This window comes from Nansenia antarctica (assembly GCF_963989245.1).
Source record: "Nansenia antarctica genome assembly, chromosome: 1".
Taxonomy (NCBI): Eukaryota; Metazoa; Chordata; class Actinopteri; order Argentiniformes; family Microstomatidae; genus Nansenia; species Nansenia antarctica.
This window is the reverse complement of record NC_137674.1, coordinates 24,579,059-24,602,062: the sequence shown is the minus strand read 5'-3', so window position 1 is coordinate 24,602,062 and position 23,004 is coordinate 24,579,059. Positions and strand designations below refer to the sequence as shown.

At 42.7% G+C, this 23,004-nt stretch overlaps 2 protein-coding genes across 2 annotated transcripts; one reads left to right on the top strand and one right to left on the bottom strand.

Annotated features, from left to right (window-relative positions):
• Positions 1-1,003: 1,003 nt before the first annotated feature.
• hhipl2 (HHIP-like 2) lies at positions 1,004-16,198 on the bottom strand (the record flags this gene model as incomplete). Its single annotated transcript, XM_080542539.1, has 9 exons — positions 1,004-1,515; positions 2,379-2,461; positions 7,160-7,241; positions 7,337-7,482; positions 7,633-7,759; positions 8,426-8,757; positions 9,072-9,215; positions 9,582-10,234; positions 15,848-16,198. 9 exons carry the CDS (start codon positions 16,196-16,198, stop codon positions 1,004-1,006), a joined length of 2,430 nt encoding a protein of 809 aa, XP_080398665.1.
• A 1,268-nt stretch (positions 16,199-17,466) lies between these two features.
• On the top strand, positions 17,467-22,871 carry wdr32 (WD repeat domain 32; the record flags this gene model as incomplete). Its single annotated transcript, XM_080542432.1, has 7 exons — positions 17,467-17,936; positions 18,447-18,560; positions 18,936-19,133; positions 19,358-19,560; positions 19,681-19,761; positions 20,465-20,610; positions 22,500-22,871. The coding sequence occupies 7 exons, from the start codon at positions 17,467-17,469 to the stop codon at positions 22,869-22,871; spliced, it is 1,584 nt and encodes a 527-aa protein (XP_080398558.1).
• Between the last annotated feature and the right edge of the window lie 133 nt (positions 22,872-23,004).

Genomic DNA, 23,004 nt, shown 5'->3' with positions numbered 1-23,004 from the left:
AATAATTTATGCAACAATGTTGCGAACTCATCCACTTGCTCCGGGTCTCGATTCAGACTTTTATGTGAGAACATGACCTTAGATTTAGCAGATGCCTTTATCCAAAGCGACTTACAACAAATACAATTTGTTTCAGTGAATCATCTATCCATCAGTCATAGCAAGAAGCATTCATTTACGCTCGGGCCATTGTCATTTGTCATTGTCATCATACTTATTTAAGAGCGGAATTCATCATGCAATGAGTCTGGCTTTAATATAGCTTTGTGTCTATCCACACATGACGGCCATTGGCAGTCATAAAGCTGTAGTAAATACAGTTTTAGTTGTGGTGTGGTAGGTTGGGCTCAGAGGTCAACCATCTTCATGTGGATCCTTTTATCAGACGTTGTACTGTAACTATCTAACTGGAATTGTGTCTCTGGGACTGTTGGCTGTATCTTCTCAGAAAGAGGTCAAGGAACGTACAGTATGGTTGAATGGAGCACGCATAGCCCTGGAACTTGTTAAGTCAATCAAGAGTGGTTGTCCACGTGTCCTTAGTCCCAAAATGTCACATAAACCCTTTGCAGAGACCAATTAAATTGATAATGCAATTGGAAGCCAAAATATATTTTATTATGCCATAAGAACTTTCATTATGCCAGCCTTGGTTAAAGTGGCTTTTAAATATGGTCAGTGGTTGGGGAAATGACAGAGGGCTTCAAACAAAAACACAGCTTTTTAAAGTCCACAATGTTTATTTTTGAACACTTATGTGTTGTAAAATTAGAGCAATTTAACAACACCAATGTTGGTTACAAAGTTTCCTGTTCCTACGTTTCTAGTTTGTTTGTTGACCAAAAAGAAGAGGAATTACAATTTCATGCATACCATCAAAGATGTAACTGTTTCACTTATTCTGTGGTCATGAGTACATATTACGCCAAAAACCAAAACGTTCCATAAAAACTGGAAGATGAACATACACAGTAACCGAAAACTCATGCTAAGCAATTCAATTTCAATGGATTTTACCATCTTTTGATTTTTTGCTTTTGATATTTGCTGCTTTATTCTTTTGCACAGTTTTCTTCAGACTGATATCAGAGAGTTTCTTGACTTCTTTAGCAGGTTGTTTCTTGGTTCCTTTAGCAAGTTTCTTGACTCCTTTGGCGGTTACTTTTATCTTAGGGGATTTCTTTACCTCTTTATGTTTAGGTTGTTTCTTTACCGCTTTCTTAAAGAGGATCTTCCTCACCTTCTTCTTCTTCTTCTTCGCCAGTGTCCTGGCTGTCTGATTCTTGAGAGCTTTATTCAGTAAAGTATTTAATTTAAACTTTTTGGCTTTGGTCTTTGTCTTCATCACAGTCTTGTCGTTAGCTCTCCATTTGGGCAACTGGGTTGGGTTCATAGTCCTGACTCTGGGTGAGGTTGAGGTAGGTTTGGGATAGCTTGTGGCTGGTGGTTTGGTGGTTAATATTAGTTTTCTAGGTGGAGGTCTTGTAGGCTTTTCATCCATGTCCAGCACAGTCACTGAAATTGCAAACAACATTTAGAAAACAGCCATTTTAGTGATTCCCCTGTCTTGCCTGAATACAGCTCAAAACCCACAAGTTAAACGCCATGTTAAGTTTATGTGTTAGTTGCGATGATGCGATCAAATGTTTGGCTTTGAAAACTTGGTTTGCAGATCTGAAATGTTTTCCTCTTTTGTTTGTTTCTATTTATATTATGACAGATTTTGACAAACAAAAGAGAAAAACATTTCATATTGACTTTTATAGTTGTATATACAAGTTCAGTCCAATTAGATTTGTGCACTTTGGAATTATACATTTGCAGATGTATCAGTAGGCTACACTAACTTGGTGCAGTGACAGTCTCAAAAATGCAACTATCTCTCCACAACTATGGTAAACCTTTGGCCCTGCATGTACATGTAAATGGTAAATGGACTGACTTATATAGCACCTTATTCCAAAGTGCTTTACAACGGCCTCTCATTCACCTATTCACACACACTTTCACACACCAATGGCGGAAAGCTACCATGCAAGGCGCCGGCCCGCTCACTGGGAGCAATTTGGGGTTCAGTGTCTTGCCCAAGGACAGCCGGGGCTCGAACCGCCGATCTGCCAACCTTGCGATCATTAGACGGCGGCTCTACCTCCTGCGCCACAGCCGCCCCTCATTTTGTCACTAGCCCCTCATTTTTGTATACCCACATTATAAGCACTCGGACGGTAAAGCGAAAAATAACAGTTGAGAGAGACAGGATTTCCAAAGGTTTGCTTGGCGCTGTGCGTCTCAAATCGTAACAGTTCCTATTTGAACTGAAGTGTTAGACTTGGTGACTTGGTTTAAACTTTTTTTTTAAAGTTTAATTTGTGACTTACTTTCCCGGGGTATAAAAGGATGTTTTTTTCCTTTCACTTTCACAGGGAGAGGTTTTTGTTTGCATTTCTCAGGTGGTGCCCTCCTGTATGAAGTGCAAAGGACAATAAAAAGGTTAGAAAAACAACAATTACATTTACACAAGTCATCTCTGAAACCCATAGAATTTACAGAATAGGAAATGTGTGTGTGAGAGTGGGCTCACGACGAAGCCAAGAACACTCAGGGCCAGTTTCACAGGCAAGTACCGGTAAGTAAGTAAGTAAAGCTTTATTTATGTAGCGCCTTTCGTACATGAAATGCAACTCAAAGCACTTTAGGAGCTAAAGGAATGAACACACTTGACTGATGTTCCAGACTTAAGCCTAGTCCTGGACTAAATCACACTTTCAATGTAAAATATCATATATAAATATATTTTTTGGGTCTAGACAAGGTTTAAGCCTATTTCTAGACAAAGCATTTTCAATGGATATTTTACATTGAAAGTGTGATTTAGTCCAGGACTAGGCTTAAGTCTTGTCTGTGAAACTGGCCCTCATTGAACCACTGGAACATCAGTCAAGTGTGTTCATTCCTCCGTCAATTGTTTCCACATTGCTATCTCTGTCTGAACAAACTCCTGGACCTCCACCAATCCAGCTTTAAGGCTGGGAACTCCACTGAGACTGCTCTCCTTGCTGTCACGGAGGCCCTCCACTCTGCTCAAGCAGCTTCCTCCCTATCCTCTGTTCTCATGGTGGAGGCAGGGGAGCCTGGCCAGGAGCTTAAAACCCACCAAGTTAAAAGCCTGGTGGAACGAGCTTCCCACGGCTGTCAGAACTGCAGAATCACTCCCCATCTTCCGTCGGAGACTGAAGACCCATCTTTTCAGGTTACACCTTAATTGCTCCACCTGAGGCATCTACTACCCTCCTGCACTGTATCTCCAGAGACACCTGCTCCCCCCCTTCCCCATTGTTTCTCCTGGGATTTCTTTAACCCCTTGCACTTGTTATGTCTATCCAGTCTCTACTATTAAAACAAATAATAATAATAATAATAAATATAACCGCAAGCAGTAATGGGGCGTGTTCCTACAGATATGCCCCCATAACCATAAATGGGGTGAGACTGACAGACACAGGTTAGACGTACAGACAGGTTGTAGATTGACAGATAGGGGGTAGACCTACAGACAGGGGGGTAGACCACTCACCGAATATGGGACAAGTTGAACTCATGATATACTAAGCTATGATATTATGAAGTACCCTAGGACCACGGGCCTGTAAGGTACCAGTCACCTAATTATGGCCTGATATACATAGGCTACTATGCTATGATGATAATATACACTACGGTAAGCTTAAATACGAAAATGCATTGTGGATTAACCTTCCCCAGTTAATGACCATGTTGTATAGTTTTTGTCAAGCATTTCACTATTTAGAATGTGCTTACACTATATTATGCAAGCCTAGCATAGTATGCCACCCCCATCTGACTGAATAAGGTAAAGCGGTCATGAGAAGATGAGTTTTAAAGCGCTATATTAGCATTAGCCTTAGCTTTTAGCCCCCCCCCCCAAAAAAAAAATCAAACATTGAACATTTCAAACATCTGTAATGTCCTTGTTTTTTGAGATATCTTCAAATGCTTCAACATAGTAACACATTGTAGTGCCCTCTATCAGCCTGTCGACTGCCATAAATATTGACGTAGCAGGGCAAATTCTCCAAGCATTTGAAAATTCTGTGCCAATTTCTTTTCTTTTCATATCATTTTCTACGATATCTTTAAATGGATCTCTTATCCTTTAACACTCTATAGAGAGACGTGCACCACGCATTTTCATATACAATTTTGGACCAATCTGACTTTCCATTTGATTATGATGGATTTGATGGTGCTCCTGGGGATCATCAAAGATTTTGATATTTTTTTATAACCCAACCCTGACTTGTACTTCTCAACAACTTTGTCTCAGACTTGTTTGGAGAGTTCCTTGGTCTTCATGGCAGTGTTTGGTTGGTGGTGCCTCTTGCTTAGGTGTTGCAGCCTCTGGGGCCTTTCAGAAAAGGTGTGTATATACTGACAGATCATGTGACACTTAGATTGCATACAAGTGGACTTCATTTCACTAATTATGTGACTTCTGAAGGTAATTGGTTGCACCAGAAGTTTTTAGGGGCTTCATAACAAAGGGGGTGAATACATATGCACACGCCAATTTTCAGTTCTTTATTTTTTATATATATATTTCTAATTTCATTTAAAAACTAACACTATTTTGTGCAGATTCATCAAATAAAATTCTGATTTCTTTTTTTTTTAATTACAGGTTGTAATGTAATAAAATAGGTAAAAAGCCAAAGGGGTGAATACTTTTGCAAGGCACTGTATGTATTCTGAAACGATTACTGATTGTAAATACATGAATCTAATGTTACAACTGTGTATTTATTTTTTATATTATGTGGTGGCTGTTGTAGAAAAGCAATTTACCATTGGAGGGCGGGGGTTGTGGACTCATTTACCACTGTACAGGGTTTTCCTACTCGGCTTCGCCTCGTGCCACAACCCTGTACCAGTGGTAAATGAGTCCACAACCCCCTTCCTCTCATGGCCAATTGCTTCCTTTTAACCTCATCTTATCCACCTAATTTTTCTGGTTTTCTGCTCGAAATGACATGCCCACAGTGAATATAGAATATCTCCACAATCACAAGGGCCTTCATAATGATATTGTTATCAAATGAAAGCTAACACCTGTGGTGTGGCTGTAGAAGTGTCAGAATCAAAATCTATGTTACTGTGTCAGAGCAAATAGAGCTAGAACATTATAAAACATCTCAAATTCAGTCTCCGCCTAAAAAAACAACAGCTTTTACAGTGAATATCACCTTGGAAACCTGATGAATAAGCCCAAATCATCTAGGAATCAGTACTCCAGGGTCTTATTAGTACTTGTGCCAAAGTCGATGCTAGTAATGTGAGCAAATGCAACTTTGTACCTGTTTTAGTACAGGTATGTTTAGGCGGACACCTATATGTTTAGGCCATTTGGAGATATGTTGGCACCCTCTTTGACCTTTGACCTTTCTCATGTATCAGATTATTTTTTTATTTTATTTTGGGGGGGGGGATTTTTTGGGGTTAGACGACCAATGGTATGGAAATTCGGCGTTGAAACCGGACATGACACATTCTCCAGTTGTAGAAAACTGGATGTGACTTAGGCCGTGTTTACCGTCTTGGGAAAAAAATGGTGGCATCGTATAGCATGCAAAGTTGTGAAAAAAATGTGATATCGATGAAGAGAATTGATCGAGGTAAACTCTTTATATCACTTCGGATGCCCATGGGGGTCCGTTGGCTCCTATGAGGTTAAAAACTAATAAAACACCTGATCTGTCTCTCCACCCTCTCAGAACTATGCATCTCTGGCTCTGCACTCCTACTCCCTGGCAGACCGCTCTTCCCAGGTGATGTGGAGAGGATCCTTGTCCTCTCCGCGAGCCCTCACCTCTCCCCCCGGGCTACAGCGTCCTAGGATCTGTAATTTCCTCCCATGGTTTCTCCTACCCCTGCTATGCAGATGACACTCAACTCGTTCTCTCTTCCCCCCACCTCTGACTCACAGGTGGCAACAACACGTGTCTCTGCGCGTCTCGCAGGCATTTCTGGTAGGAGGTCAGCCCACGCCCACAAGCATCATTGGGGATGCTTGTGAATGAGAAATGTGAGACCAAGGTAAATGCAGATGTAGTGCTATGGCGCCAACAATATGGAAATTAGGCTGTTATGATCCTACAATGACTATACAGACAATTCAGATGTACTGTGTATGATGGTGTGAGGAAGGCACCTCGACCTAGGCTATGATAGTAATGTCAAATGCAAATAAATATACATTTACAGAGGTTACTATAAACACACATTCATTCATGATAGTTCTAACAATCAAATATTTTACTAGTTTAAAATGATTAATTTTAACACGTTTTACTAAATGTAAAATATTTGATCATCACCATACTGCTGTTGAATAATCTGGGCAGTGTAGGCATAATCTGGCATCGACCAGGGTGGTTATAAAAAACACATGGCTCAAGGGTCTCAAACCAGGATTCCAAGATACGAAGAGAAAGGAATGGAAAATATCTGATGCTCCATAATGATTATATCAGTCCTGTAGTCTATTAACTGCCTGCGTCAACTAACCTGAAGTTATTTTGACACGAGTACAGATATAGAGTTACATAAGAGAGTCAAGAAGGCCAATAATTCCTTTCTCTAATCTATAAAAGAGAGACTTGGTGGACTTCAGGGCTATCATGGATCAGTGAGGAGTGAGGTAGATATCCATGAAATAATAAATATATATCCATGCTTAGCATCTGGTAAAACTGTAGATAACCCCAGTAACAACATTGTATTAACAATTTATCATCATCAACATGTATTTATGACAATTAGTCAACAACTAGTTGCTCACAAACACAGCCTCAGCCTACCATGTTAATATTTTTACATTTACATTTTTGGCATTTAGCAGACGCCTTATTCCAAAGCGATTTACAGTCAATACATTTGAATACTAAGCAACCAGTCGTAGCAGGAAGAGTAATCCAGCTCAGGCCCGGGGCCATTGATAGAAGGAAAAACCTTCTTCTATCACCTTCTTCTAAACCTAGTTTTTTTTTTTGGGACACTGCAGAAACAGAGAAACAGTACAAGAGGGGGCAATAGAAGTTTTTAGGGACACAGTAGAGGGGAAATGCATGCATGCATACTATACCTGGATGGATCCATAAATTTGTAAACCGTTCCAAAGGGAGACATTGCACTAGGGTATGAGGTAGCAAGAAAATACAATTCCCCTAAAGACACAGGAAAAAACAGAGGGGTTACACGAGTCGGGTGCTAGTATTGGTGCACAATACTTAAGAATGTATATTACATTCTCAGACAATACCTGCTTCATCTTCAGCAAAGGAAATTATGAACTTGTGGTGGTGGTTAACCAGTCCAGGAAAAGAGCATGTTTTTGTTTCACCCATACAAACACTCCTCTCTTTCCATTTCCCGGTTGTCTTATCTTCTTGCAAGGCCATAATACGTCTGGTTGATAAACAAGAAAGAATTAAATTATCATGGATATATCATTTGGGTGTTTTTTTCCAACATCCATTGTAAACAGACTGTACCGGTGCTGTTATGTTATGTTCAGACTTTTCCCGCTTTCACCAGCTGCTGTCACATTTGGCTTACCCACTCATGAAGTCCCCAAAGATGTAGAGTCCGTTCAAATTGGGAGACTCGCATCCTCTGTATACATAACCCCCAGTCACTGACTTCCCAACATGGTGACCATAAGCAAAAATAGGAAGGATGTCATCTATTTAGAGGAGGAAAGAAATAACAATGTATTGGCTAAGGATGTTACATCAGGCTTCTATATCAACCTCTTAATATAAAAAAGCTGCAAAACTGCCAAATAATAACTGCTACATTTGGTTGTTATTGTCTGATACTATAGTTCTGCCAGATCATGCTAATTGTAATTTGTTCTATTTTTATGTAACTAGATATTTAAGTGTTTTATATTAGGCTATGCCAAATGTAGAATTGTATAATGTATGATATATTTTAATGTTTGATATTTGTAATTTAAAGTATGTTTTATATGTTAAATGTTACTTGTAATGTATGTTTTAAATGTAAACTCCAATTAGATATATAAGTGTTTTATATTATGCCAAATGTAAAATTGTATGATGTATGATATATTTTAATGTTTGATATTTGTAATTTAAGTATGTTTTACATGTTAAATTTTATTTGTAATGTATGTTTTAAATGTGGACCCCACTAAAAGTAGCTCATGCCTATGGGCAAATCATGATACAGGTGATGGTACTCCTGCTGGGCATTGCTGCCTGACGCACCTCCAACAGTGCCTTTAGAACAGGTGTGCTGTGACACCTCACTGAACACCTATGTGGGCCTAACTGGGTCATCAACCACCAATAAATAAACAAAAATAAAAAATAAACATGCTCACCCAGTAAAGAGTAATAGCATAACTTGAGATCATAGCATTCAAATCCCTCTTTGGCTCTCCATCCATAGTTTCCCCCGCTCACAATAATGTCTATCTCCTCAAACCGGTTCTGGCCGACGTCTCCACAGAATATCCTCCCCCTGCCGTAGCGGCTCAGTGGATCTCCGCGATCCACCGAGCAACGCCACATGTTCCTGACACCGTACGCGTACACCTCCGGCCGCGCATCTGGGTCCCCGACGAACGGGTTGTCTGGGGGGATTCTGTAGTGCGTTCCGTTTGTGTCGCTTCCATCGACGTCAATACGCAGGGCCTTCCCCAAAAGAGCACTCCTACATTTCAAAGAGATTGTCATTGCATGCAATTACATCTGATTGAACATTGATGAATTCATTAGCAACAAAAACCCCTTCTACTACATTTACATGTTTACATTTTTGGCATTTAGCAGACGCCTTATTCCAAAGCGACTTACACTCAATACATTTGACTAAGCAAGTGAATCATCAATCCACCACCAGTCATAGCAGGAAGAATAATCCAGCTCAGGCCCGGGGCCATTGGCAGTCTCTGTGATAGAAGGAAAAATCGACTTCTATCTATAAATCATCTTCTAAACCTACTACACATACAGTAACAGCCTTACCTATTTTGGGAATTCCCATACTTTCCAAAAGGATCACCTGCTTTGCCACCGTCCCCAGTGAAAATGTATAAATATTCATCAAGGCCAAACAGGATCTGACCGCCATTGTGATTGGCTGCTGGCTCTTCAATCTCAAGAATCACCCTGAGGGAAATGAGAGTGTTTGTTATATAAAGTCTCTTGCCTTTCTCATATCCCTGTCTTACTGTCAGACACACGTCACACCACATTTCAAGTGGTCTAAAATATAGAATGGCCGTCGACGGCATAATCAATCCCCAAACCCATGAGCTGCCTTTGAGTCTGATCTACTGATCCAATACGTTTTTTCTACTGTGTTGTTTATAGTACAAGTGAGAAGAAGAGAAAGAAGAAATGCACAGAACATGCTCATGCATGTTACCGGTAAGTGCAACAACAGCTAAGGAGTAATTATATGCTTCTATCTATTGTGTTGTAAAACTACTGTCAGTCAGACCACACCAGTGGTAAGAAACAAATCACTCCTACCTCTCAGAGTAAGGATCAGCAACGTTCATATCAGAGGCAGAGACCTTCATCTCACTGATTCTGACTTTCTCCAGTTTGCTGTTGACCAGGATGGAGTAGTAGATGAAGAAGCGGCCGTTGTCCCTGTACCGCGGGTGGAAGGCCATGCCCAGGAAGCCTCTCTCGTCCCCCAGCCAAGGGGTGGTCATCACCTCCCCACTCAGGTCCAGGAAGGGAACGTCCAGACGGCTACCGTCCCGCAGATACACCCACACGAAGCCCAGCTGCTCGGCTATGAACATGCGATGTGTGTCGTCACTACTGTGTAGCATGAGGACAGGGTTCCGGAGACCGTTAGCCACCTCGGTCAGGCAAAGCTGGAGACAACCCTTGGTGTCTTCAACCACTTTGCCCAGGTTGTTGTTGAGGTCAGTGCTCTTCAGGACTTTGGGGTAACAGTAATCCTGATCGGCGAGATTCACCAAGGTGCAGAAACGGCTCCTGTCGTTCTCAAGGGCCTCTAGCAGGACCTTGCTGTCTGTCAAGTATTTGACCACATGGTGGCATTTTTCGAGGAATTCTGTGCAGAAGCCGAAGCACAGGCCGGGCAGCTGTCTGACAGGGGTGTACGGGTCCTCTGCGTCGTAGAGGTGAGCCGCGTATGGAGAGCACTCCTAGATATCAGACGTAGGGAAATCGTTAGAATTATACGGTTCTATCTCCATTTTTGGTCAGAATTCTGATCCATTAGGTGTTTATTAATGCCTGTGTGGTGTTATTTTTAAAATGTTTATTTATTTTTGTTAGAAATTAATAAAATACAAAGGTTCCATCTCACAGAACATAATGGAATGAAAAAACTTTGACGCTCAATATCTCTGAACTACCCTAATCGGATGATTCTAAGCTCACGAAATGGTATAGTGAATAGTTTCAAGCAGTTACTAGAGTATGAACTATATACAGTTACTTCGGAAAGTATTCAGACCCCTTCACTTTCACAACAAATTTGCCATCAATCCACATGCAATACACACACAAAAAAAGTGAAAAACACGTTTTGGGGAAATTTCTGTAAATGTATTCAAATTTAAATACAGAAATAGCTCATGTCCTGTACATACAGTAAGTATTCAGACCCTTTGCTAGCGTATGACACTCTTAAAATGAGCTAAAATGCAGAAATGTCATCAACAAATCACTCAACAAGTTGAATTGAGTCTTGAATATCAATGCAAAGGGTAATAGCCTAGTTAATGTAATTTTGTATTATTATATGCAGGACCGGATTACATGGATAGATTACATTAGAAAGACTGTATTTACAAGGGGTGTGGATTTGTACATTGAGGAAGATGATGGGGGATGAAGGTTAAGGGGGAATCGACCCCCACTTTCTCCTAGAGACAGAAAGGTGAAAAAGGAACACAAAGGCCACAAACTGGTTTAGTCTGGTCCTAGAGTACTGGGTCTGGGGAAACACAAAGGTCCAAAACTGCTCTAGATGGCTTAGTCCATCTAGGTGCAGGTCAGGAGAAAAGAGAGCAATCAGGTCTTTGTAATCATTTAAATGTGTCTGTTGTCTAGCCAATGTCAAGCTTCAAGTAGAGAAACTGGTTTCATTGTCTACTAGGCTGAGGTCGTCAATGTTGGTTCTGTCCTTGTGAATTCCGTCAGGTGAAAGAATATTCTTATTAATGTATAAAATGTCTTAGGCAATATTATTCCATCACACTTTTGATGAAGTATGTCCTAATGATGCTATCAACATCCAGAGAGGTCAAACAATGGCTGCTGTCTTTCCTGGACATACTCTACATGGAACAATCTATAGCCAGAATACACGGAGCTAAGGAAAGGACAATTCAAACATGGACCTCTGCAATATCAGAGATAAAAGAGTTGGTGGAATTACTGTGTGCGTAAACTGTGTTGTAAGGGATGTAACCTGTAAATGTTGTACTGTTATGATTTTATGATATACCAAATATAGTGTAATGAAGAACTATGGGGGGGGGGGGGGGGGAGTTATCGCCATGGGGGGGGGTTACTTGTGTGTTTATAGTGGGGGGGGGGGGGGTAAGATAAAGAAAAAAAAGTCAGGACACACTTATTTTGTTTGGTGTTATAATTGTATAATTGTATAATTGTATAATTGAGTTTTTCATGTGTACTGTTTTGCAATAAGTAATTGATAAAAAAAATCCAGGGTGGTCGTAAAATCCATGTTCATCTGCCAACAGGGCAAAGGCGTTAAGTTTTTTATCTCTTACTGTTGATCTCAGGTATTTTCACACGTTTCAACAAAGAAAACTACCTTTCATCCAAACATCCCTCAGGCCTAGCTCTCTGAGCCTCGTGTCCATGTCCATGATGACTGATTGTTCATTTTTCACCATTGAGATGATCTCGTGAGCTTAGAATGATAAGGTTCTATCTCCGTTTAGGGTAGTTCAGAGATATTGAGCGTCAAAGTTTTTACATTCCATTATGTTCTGTGAGATGGAACCTTTGTATTTTATTAATTACTAACTAAAAAATGTCAACATTTTAAAAGTAACACCACACAGGCATTAATAAACACCTAATGGATCAGATTATGTAAGAAACTAAATGTTGACAACAATTTAGATAGAACCTTCTATTCTAACGTCACAAACTAGCAAAACTGTGCTGTTAAGTCCTCCTCCAGATCATGTGGGTAGGCCTATATTTCCTTCAGATTGTCTGTCGCTGCCTGAGTTTCTCCAATGTCCATTGATTTGGCTTTTGTAAGGAAACCAAATCCTCCACATTTTTGTATGTACCGACCATTGCGTCGTTGCAATTCTTATTCTTAATATTTTATTATTTTAAAATGTATGTTTAACATTATTTAGGCAGTTGATGTTCTTTACCCCTTTCTGTCTGGGCCCCATAGGCCTTAGGCAGTGTTGCCAGATGGGAGGTTTTCCAGCCCAATTGGGCTAGTTTAGGTTGCATTGTGCTGGTAAAATTGGGCTTGGGCTGGTGGACAGAATTTTAAAATATGTATTATGATATATCATATGCTATAATATTTGGGCAGTTGTGTTTTTTTGGTATCAATTTGGGCGGATTTTGAGCACTGATTGGGCTGGTAAACATCAGACCAATCTGGCAACACTGGCCTTAGGTATGTGCCTAGTATGCCTATGCCTAGATCCGGGCCTGATTATGCAATGCAGTTTCTGCTCCATCTCTCCTGTAATGAATAGTGGTACCTGCATCAAGTTATGTGTATGTTTGTCACTGGCAAGGACTGGGGAGTTTGTCAGGATCAAGAGACAATGATGATATTTCCTGAGTTGGTAGTGACATCCTAAAGTACACAGTGTGTAATTCACAGTGTGATTCCTATGTGAATCAGATACCCAATAAAAACAAAGATATTAATCCCAAAATTACCTGAACTCTTATCCTTTCATTAAGATCGACTCAATTCAACTTATTGAGTGATTTGTTGATGACATTTTAGCTAATTTTAAGAGTGTCATAGCAAAGGGTCTGAATACTTACAGTTACCTTTTACCAAAAAGCTCTATTTTGGTCTCATCTGTCCACAGGATGTTCTCCCAGAAGGATTTGGGCTTCCCCAGGTAAGTTTTGGCAAACTCCAGTCTGTCTTTTTGTATGTCTCTGTGTCAGCAGTGGGGTCCTCCTGGGTCTCCTACCATAGCGTCCCACTTCATTCAGATGGCGAAGGATAGTGCGAGCTGACACTGTTGTAGCCTGTGTCTGCAGTTCATCTTGATTTTGTTTGGAAGTTGATCATTTTTTATCCAACATTCGAAGAATCCTTTTGTTGCAATCTTTCATCAATGTTTCTTTTCAGTGACAGTGCCATGGGTTGTAAACCTCTTGATGCACAGTTGACACAGGAACATTAAGATCTCTGGAGATGGACTTGTAGCCTTGAGATTCTTCATGCTTTTCTACAATTTTGGTTATCAAATCCTCAGACAATTCTCTTCTTCTCTGTGGAACAGCCTTCCTAGCCAGTTAAGGGCAGTACAGAGCCTGTGGAACAACAGCCTTCCTAGCCAGCTAAGGGCAGTACAGAGCCTGTGGAACAACAGCCTTCCTAGCCAGCTAAGGGCAGTACAGAGCCTGTGGAACAGCCTTCCTAGCCAGTTAAGGGCAGTACAGAGCCTGTGGAACAACAGCCTTCCTAGCCAGCTAAGGGCAGTACAGAGCCTGTGGAACAGCCTTCCTAGCCAGTTAAGGGCAGTACAGAGCCTGTGGAACAACAGCCTTCCTAGCCAGCTAAGGGCAGTACAGAGCCTGTGGAACAGCCTTCCTAGCCAGCTAAGGGCAGTACAGAGCCTGTGGAACAGCCTTCCTAGCCAGTTAAGGGCAGTACAGAGCCTGTGGAACAACAGCCTTCCTAGCCAGCTAAGGGCAGTACAGAGCCTGTGGAACAGCCTTCCTAGCCAGTTAAGGGCAGTACAGAGCCTGGACTCTTTTAAGACAGGCCTAAAAACCTTTTTATTCAAAAAGGCCTTTGACTGCTGAACCTGTGTTCATTCTTGTGATTTTTTTTACTATGTTTTTTACTTAATATGTTTTTAGGTTGTTTTGTTTTTAACTTATTATGTTTTTACGGTTGTTGTTGTTGTTGTTGTTGTTGTTGTTGTTGTTGTTGTTGTTTTTGTCTCTCTGTAGCACTCTGAGATTCTTTTGAATGAATCTCCATGCTCAGTGTGGTACACACAGACACACCTAACCCTAACCCTAACACATGCTCAGTGTGGTACACACAGACACACCTAACCCTAACACATGCTCAGTGTGCTGAAGTGAAGTGAAACTTCACACACAGTGAAGTGAAGTGAAGTGAAACTTTATTTATATAGCGCCATTCGTACACGGATGCAACTCAAAGCGCTTTACAATGATTTACACAGACACACATCACACACGTCACCTTTTCTCCATTTTAAATGGCTGCATTGGGTTTATTACCATTTTGAAGTGCAGGGGTGCCAATATGTTTGTACATGACAATATGTACATGAGGTATTTGTATTTCAATTTTAATAAATGTACTGAAATATATTTATTTATTTATTTTTAATGTGTTTTCGCTTTGTCATTCTGGGGTATTGCGTGTGGATTGATAATAATAATAATAACTTTTATTTGTATAGCGCTTTTCCTGCAAACTTTGCAGCTCAAAGTGCTCCAATCTTTATATAATCATAATTTAATTTTTTTTTCATTTAAAGGCAATATTTAAAAGATGGGTTTTTAGTCTTGACTTGAACATATGTGCTGAGGTTGCATCCCTAATGTAAACTGGCAGTGTATTCCACAATCTGGGTGCATAAAATGAGAATGCAGCCTCACCAAATCTCTTCTTTTGTACATGGTGTGGTACACAGAGAAAACCAGCGTCAGAAGACCTGAGAGCTCTATTGGGCTGATATGCTAGCAAAAGACCTGAGAGCTCTATTGGGCTGATATGCTAGCACAAGGTCTTTCAGATATTCTGGTGCTGTGCCAGAGAGAGCTTTATAAACAAGCAGAAGGATCTTGAAATCTATTCTGAACTTAACATGATAGCATCTTAATTTGATGGCAAATTCTTTTCATTTAATCAATTTTAAATTCAGTCTATAACACAACAAAATGAGGAAAAAGTGAAGGTGTCTGAATACATCCCGAAGGCACTGTACATCCTCACCTGGGCTCTGCTAAACTAGGACCCTAGACATTATTCATATATCAAAGATAACAGGATGGAACATCCAGCAATATCTCTATTATGACCTCATCACTTACCTATCAAATCCATTCATGAGATGAGAATCCTAAAAAAGGTGTATTGAGACTGAAGTATATACACCCCTCTTTTGATCAACAAGTCATCTGATTTTAGAATAAATAATTATACACAGGACTGTCCCCTCAAAACAAAAAAGATTGATAAAAAACAGCCTGTATTGATGAATAGGCATATCAGATATACACCCTGTCCATTTTCCTAAACCATTCAGAAAATGGTTCTGAATACCAGGATAGACTGCTCAAAATAGGCTATGTATCAAAGCCTCAGCTATTTTTGAATTCTATGCCAGGATAACATTCATACTGTTCACCTGCCACAGAACGTACACAAAACCATAGCATAAATGTGCAGTGTGAAACAAAAAACGGACCTCAAAAAAGGATACAAACTGACAACATTAAACATTCATAAATTCTGGATGAGGAGGAACCATGCTATTCCATCATGCTATTAGAAATTAACATTTCATACACATTACCTGACATAAAATATCTTTCACATAGTCACCACAGAGCTCGTACCCCTGGACATCCAAGAAGTCAATGATGTCCCAATACCTCTCGGCAATGATATTATCCGTGTTCTGGTCGCAACAACCGAATTGCTCATAATGAGTGCAGAACTCCAAGTGATGCGGAGGTTTAAACGGAGGCTCAAAGTCCAGACACTGTGGATGAGACGAGGTGTTTTGAATTGAGATGAGCAACAATACAACTGACACTGCTAGGAGCTCAGAGAGGGGCAAAAGGCGCGACCCTGCTGCCCCGCGTCTGTGGAGGACCGTGCAACAGGCTTCTCCTTGGCAGAGAGCATCCCGCTGCCTTGTCATTTTTGCCGTCTCCTTCTGAAAGAGCTCAACTGTTTGCTCATGCTCTCATCTCTCATTTAACTGTGTGTGCGTGTGTGTGTGTGTGTGTGTGTGTGTGTGTGTGTGTGTGTGTGTGTGTGTGTCTGTGTGTGTGTGTGTGTGTGTTTGCGTGCGTGCGTGCGTGAGTGCCGTGTGTGTTTGTTTGTGTGTGTGTGTGTGTGTGTGTGTGCGTGCGTGCGTGCGTGCGTGTGTGTGTGTGTGTGTGTGTGAGTGTGTGTGTGTGTGTGCGTGCGTGCGTGTGACCGTGTGCGTAATCAGAACATTTATCGGAATCTATTGGCTCTTAAGCAAGCATCAATTAAGCAGGCATCAACTGTGTGAATTCACAAAATGATGTATAGATCTACACTTGCAAGGCAAACAAACACAAATGCCTGAACGGTCATGCACACGCACGCACACACACACACACACACACACACACACACACACACACACACACACACACACACACACACACACACACACACACACACCAAAAAAACTACGGTATATGCCAAAGGAATGCAAACATTAAACCCGCAATTATGGCTCAGTCTACCTCTGTACCTCTGTTGGGGACCCTCAGGCGGTGTAAATATCCCTCAAATACAGTCATCTGGCTTCACTGTAGCGGCATGTCTGTTTAGGAATATTTGCATACTATCAGTCAAAGGAAATGTATGTCATCTTGTTCAAAGGTGCCAAAGAATACTGCACTTTTTGTCCCTTTAAGATTATGGGCTACTAATCTGAGTAGGGGGGGTTACATATGGGAAGTAGCCTACCCTTTGATGACAGTTTAACGTCTAATGTAAATAATGATATAGTTGTTGTTTTTTCCCCTGATAATCATTTATTTGAAAACGTGTGTTTTATTAGGATGGTCGGTCACGTAGGCGGCCCTAATGATCTTCTGAAGAGGCGGTGAAGTGACAAAATCTGCAACCACCAACAGAATCCACTAGGGGGCAGTGTCCACGTTACGTCGGTCTCGACCTCCCGGAGAAGAAGGCAGCAAAGGAAAGGAAGCGGAATTCCGTCACGTCATTTATTTTGCTCTAGTTGTCTGTTCATGAGGAGCTGCTCGTCGAAGAAGTATCCATTGCGTGCGTCTGTATTTCAAAATCCCTATTTCCAACTTCTCAAAAGGGCTAGTGATTTGTTCCACCGTTGAATCGAGACACTTGCCACGCAGCGAGAGAACGGGTCATTTGTACCCCGGTGACAAACAACCCCCAGGCCCGACGATGAGCTCGGAGCGCCAGAGGAGTGACAGCGAAGACTCTCCAGACAGGCCCGGCAGCAGAGCGTCTGACAAGGTCCCCGAGATAGAGGACTCGGATGATGAAGATGAGACCCCTCGGACGTTTCCCCACCTCTCTTCTCCTCCTCCTCCTTCTCCTCCTCCTCCCTCCAGCCACGACCATGTTCCTACCCGAAGGAGCTCCACATCGGAGAGTCCCGACCCCCGGTGTCGGTCCCCGGGGGGGTCGAGGAACGCCAGTAGTGTTGCTGGCACGGTAGAAGGCAGCTGCTCGAGCCTGTTCTCCTGGATCCAGAACAGGACTATCAGAAGAGGTCTTTTCGTCGATCCGTCCAGGGATAACTTTAGGACAATGACCAACTTGTATTGCTCAATGAGTCCCGCAGCGGACTCAGTCAACTTGAGCACTCAGACCCACGGAGCGGTGTTCAATTTGGAATACTCTCCTGATGGGTAAGATTGTCTAGGGGAGGAAGATCATTGACAACATGTGCAGCAACAAACTGTTACTCTTTTTTTCATCACAGCACAGTGCATGTTTCAATGTGTAGCCACTAGCCACAATACCATCCAAATGAATGTGCATTGCACATGAAGTGCTGGACAGTTTCTTGTCAATAGTCTGTGTCAGTGGTTTTCCACCCTCTCCTCGGGGACCACCAGCCGTTCCACATATTTGATCTGTTCCACCACCAGCACACCTGATTCAACTAATCAAGTACAAACCATAATTGCTTTGCACTTGATTAGTTTAATCAGGTGTGCTGGTGGTTGGAACAGATCAAATATGTGGAACGGCTGGTGGTCCCCGAGGAGAGGGTTGAGAACCACTGGTCTAAATAGATAGCCAAACGTAAACAATGTGAGTTAATTCAAGGAAGATCTGAAAAATCCGGCAATATGTTTTCTAGGCCAGGGTGTAGAAGAGATGTGTTTGTTGTTGACCGTCTGTCCACTCCTCAGGTCTGTACTGACAGTGGCCTGTGAGCAGACAGAGGTCCTCCTGTTCGACCCCATCTCTTCACGGCACATCACAACACTGGTGGAGGCTCATGAAGACTGCGTCAACAACATCAGGCAAGCCAGTTGCTCTCTTCCTACTCAGTGTCACCTACCTAAATGCTGTGAAAGTCACCCAGTCAGTGGGGCGGCTGTGGCGCAGGAGGTAGAGCCGCCGTCTAATGATCGCAAGGTTGGCAGATCGGCGGTTCGAGCCCCGGCTGGCTACATGTCGAAGTGTCTGAACCCCAAGACACTGAACCCCAAATTGCTCCCAGTGAGCGGGCCGGCGCCTTGCATGGTAGCTTGCCGCCATTGGTGTGTGAATGTGTGTGTGAATGGGTGAATGAGAGGCTGTTGTAAAGTGCTTTGGATAAAGGTGCTATATAAGTCAGTCTGTTTACCATCCATTTATGTTTTTCATGATCATGTGATCACATTTGCACTTTGTAGGTTCCTGGACAATCGCCTGTTTGCCACCTGTTCTGATGACACCACAATTGCATTGTGGGACCTGCGGAAGCTGAACTCTAAAGTGTGCACCTTGCACGGTCACGCCAGCTGGGTAAAGAATATTGAGTATGACACCAACACGCGTCTCCTGGTCACCTCCGGCTTCGATGGCAATGTCATCACCTGGGACACCAACAGGTGTGTGTGTGTGTGTGTGTGTGTTTGGTGTATATAGTTTGCAAGGAAGCCTGTTTTGTGACTTCAATCGAGCGATATTAGCGATATTATTCTCCTTCAAGATGACTGTTGCTGTCTTCATATTAACACAGACCACAATGGTCTGATGATTCTCTCCTGTGAACTCAATGCTCTCAATGTGCCATTTATGTCAAAAAACACCTTGAATCTTCATCGCTCTGCAGGTTCACAGAGGACGGCTGCCCACACAAAAAGTTCTTCCACACTCGCTACCTGATGAGGATGCGACTGACACCCGACTGCTCCAAGATGCTCATCTCCACGTCCTCAGGCTACCTGCTCATCCTCCACGACCTGGACCTCACCCAGTCCCTGGAGGTGGGCAGCTACCGCATGCTCCGAGCCAGACGCACGCCTCTCAGCTCAGGTGAGCCAAAGTCCCTTGCTGTATGTATTACTACTTATATTACTTATTATAAGTCCAAGTTACCGTATCGTTTTTTACTGTTTGTTGAAAGTTGATTTGAAACCTTGGCTGCCTCTCTAGACGGCTCTGCATCCGCATCCAGATCCACAGGGACTCCTCGTCAGGGGAACGACTCCAGCAAGGTGCACCCACACAGGGAAGGTCAGTGAGTCTCTAGATTTATATGAGAATCTTTTGCAATTACTATTTTCAGTCTGGACATGCATACCACCTCCCCTACCCCTAACCATCTCCCCTAACCCTGCCACCCCTCCCCGTTCGTTAACTCTGTGTTCTATGTGTCCATGTTATCTGTTGCTTATTGTTTCTGTGTTTTCCGTTTCTCCCATATTGTCAGCGTCTTTGAGCCTTGGAAAAGCGCTATATAAATATAATGAATTATTATTATTATTATTGCAAAACAACCATGCAGAGACAAACTATTGTGTTGACTCGTAATCACACTGTTGTGAGTGGTCTTAGGAAGTTTAGACTGTTCTGTGCCAAGTGTTGACTTCAACATAACACAGGGTTCCCGTGCTGGTCTTAAAAAGCCTTAAAGTCTAAAATCCAGCTATCCGATTTACAAGGCCTAAAAAGGTCCCAAATTTAAATTTTTGGGTTATTCGGTCTAAAAATTAGGTGCTAGGTCATATAAAATTAGATCCTGCAAGGAAATCAGTATGGCAGTGAAATCCCTAATTTCATCACCTCGAGGATGACCGAAAGCTATCATATGGTGTCGCGAATAGGGCTAAAATTCTATCCAAAGAGGTCTAAAATAAGGTCTAAAAAGGTCTTAAATTTGACTTGTTGAAACTTGTAGGAACCCTGATAACAGACTCTTGCTGTGTTCTTCTCCCAGGTCTGTCGCCCAGGAACAGCCTGGAGGTCCTGACTCCAGAGATCCCAGGAGAGAGGGACCGAGGGAACTGCATCACCTCCCTGCAGCTGCACCCCAAAGGCTGGGCCACCCTCATCCGCTGCTCCAGCAACATGGACGACCAGGAGGTGAGTCACGTTTGACAGACATCTACTGCCCCCCAGCACTGCGTCTCCTGAAGAAACCCGCTTTTCCCCTCTACTGTGTCCCCTAAAAACTTCTACTGCCCCCCTTGTGTAAGTTTAGAAGAAGGTTTTTCCTTCTTTCAATGGCCCCGGGCCTGAGCTGGATTACTCTTCCTGCTACGACTGGTGGATTGATGATTCACTTGCTTAGTATTCAAATGTATTGATTGTAAGTCGCTTTGGAATAAGGCGTCTGCTAAATGCCAAAAATGTAAATGTAAAATGTAAATGACAGGGTTCCCACGGGTCCTTGAAATCCTTGAAAGTTTGTGAATTTGAGGGAAAAAAAGTCAAGGCCTTAAAAGTTTTTGAAAATAGACATGGGTCATTGAAAGTGCTTGAATTCCCCCCCCCCCCTCTCTCTCTCAAAAAAAAAATATATGTATTCAAAAATGTTTTACTTAGCTCGTCAACTAGTAAATAAGTCTCTGTATTGCTTAACTTGGTAGAGAAGTGTTGCTGTGGTAGAGAAGGCAAGAGACCATCTAGTGTTCACACATTCAACTCTCTTTTTAATTGTTGTCTGTGAGCGGATAGTTCCTATTATATCAATTCTCATCTAGATCTGTCTCAAACTATGCCGTGTTGGGTCCTTGAATTTGAGGGAATTGAGTCTTGAAAGTAGGGCTGTCCCAAACGACTATTTTTCTAACGATTAATCTAGCGATTATTTTTCCGATTAGTCTACCGACTAATTTAACGATATTTGTTTTTACTGTTCGGGAAAAAAAATGGGGAAAAAAATGTGTTGGCCCCTTAATTTCCACCTCACTGCTATGTTTAGCCAACTTGAATCCCAACATGGCCATTTAGAAGTCTGTCCATCACCACAACACATAGCTAGCTAGTAGCTACATAGCTAGCTAACGTTACTCTCGCTGCTATGTTATGATTAGCTAAATTGATGCTAACGTAGCATGCGAGCTACGAGCTAGATAACATACATTAGATGCGAGCACCACAATGACAATAGGCTACCGTAGCTAGCCAGCTACATAGCTAACGTTACTAACACCAGAAGACAAGACATACAAACTGTGGTGAGCTACATTGCTTGTGTAACATTAGCTAGTAGCTATCCATTTTTCACTCATACACGGCCGGAAAAGTGAACAGAAATACAACGGTGACTTACGGTGGTGCTATCTTGTGGCTGTCTTCACAAAGAGCTCCAGGATGCTTTCGCTTGAGGTGCTCGTTCATTGCAGACGTACTGCTGTGATAGGCCATTTCATTTTTGCTTATTTTTTTTGCTTATTTAAAAAATATATATATATATTTACGACTAACCGACGCATATTACGCAAACCGACGTATTGACGTAGTCGATGACGTCGATGACGTCGACTAATCGTAACAGCCTTACTTGAAAGTCCTTGAAAGGTGCTTGAATCTGATGTTTCAGGAGGTGTGGGAACCCTGTGAGTTACGTATGACCCCATGACCCCATGCGTCTGGCTCATGAACCCTTTTGACCACAACACCAACGACTCGGATGTCCTTAATTGTACCTGTTACAGCATGTAACATCTAGCCCCTAACCTTAACTGTCTCCTCTTCGGGGGCGGTTGTGGCGCAGGAGGTAGAGCCACCGTCTAATGATCGCAAGGTCGGCAGATCGGCGGTTCAAGGCCCCGGCTGGCCACATGTCGAAGTGTCCTTGGGCAAGACACTGAACCCCAAAATTGCTCCCAGTGAGCAGGCCGGCGCCTTCCATGGTCGCTTGCCGCCATTGCTGTGTGAATGTGTGTGTGAATGGGTGAATGAGAGGCCGTTTGGATAAAGCACTTTGGATACGGCGCTGTACCCATTTTACCATTCTCCCTCTGCAGTGGACGTGTGTGTACGAGTTCCAGGAGGGTGCCCCCACGCAGCCCCCCGTCTCCCCCCGCTGCTCCCTCCGCCTCACCCACTACATTGAGGAGGCCAACGTGGGGCGGGGCTACATCAAGGAGCTGTGCTTCAGCCCCGACGGACGCCTCATCTGCTCACCCTACGGGTACGGGGTGCGCCTGCTGGCCTTCGACGAGCACTGCGGGGAGCTAACTGACTGCATCCCCGTCCAGACCAGCTGCCTGAAGGAAGTGCGCTCCATATACTCCCACAGCGACGTGGTACTCACCACCAAGTTCTCCCCCACACACTGTCAGCTGGCCTCCGGCTGCCTGAGCGGCAGGGTGGCCCTCTACCAGCCCAAGTTCTAGCAGCACCCGCAACGAACTGCACTGCAACTGTGCGTCAGACTGTATTACGGTTTGAATGTTTGGCGTGGAAAACCGTTGAAACTATGAAAGGATGGAACACAGGGGAACGTCAAAGACACGTACAACACTAACA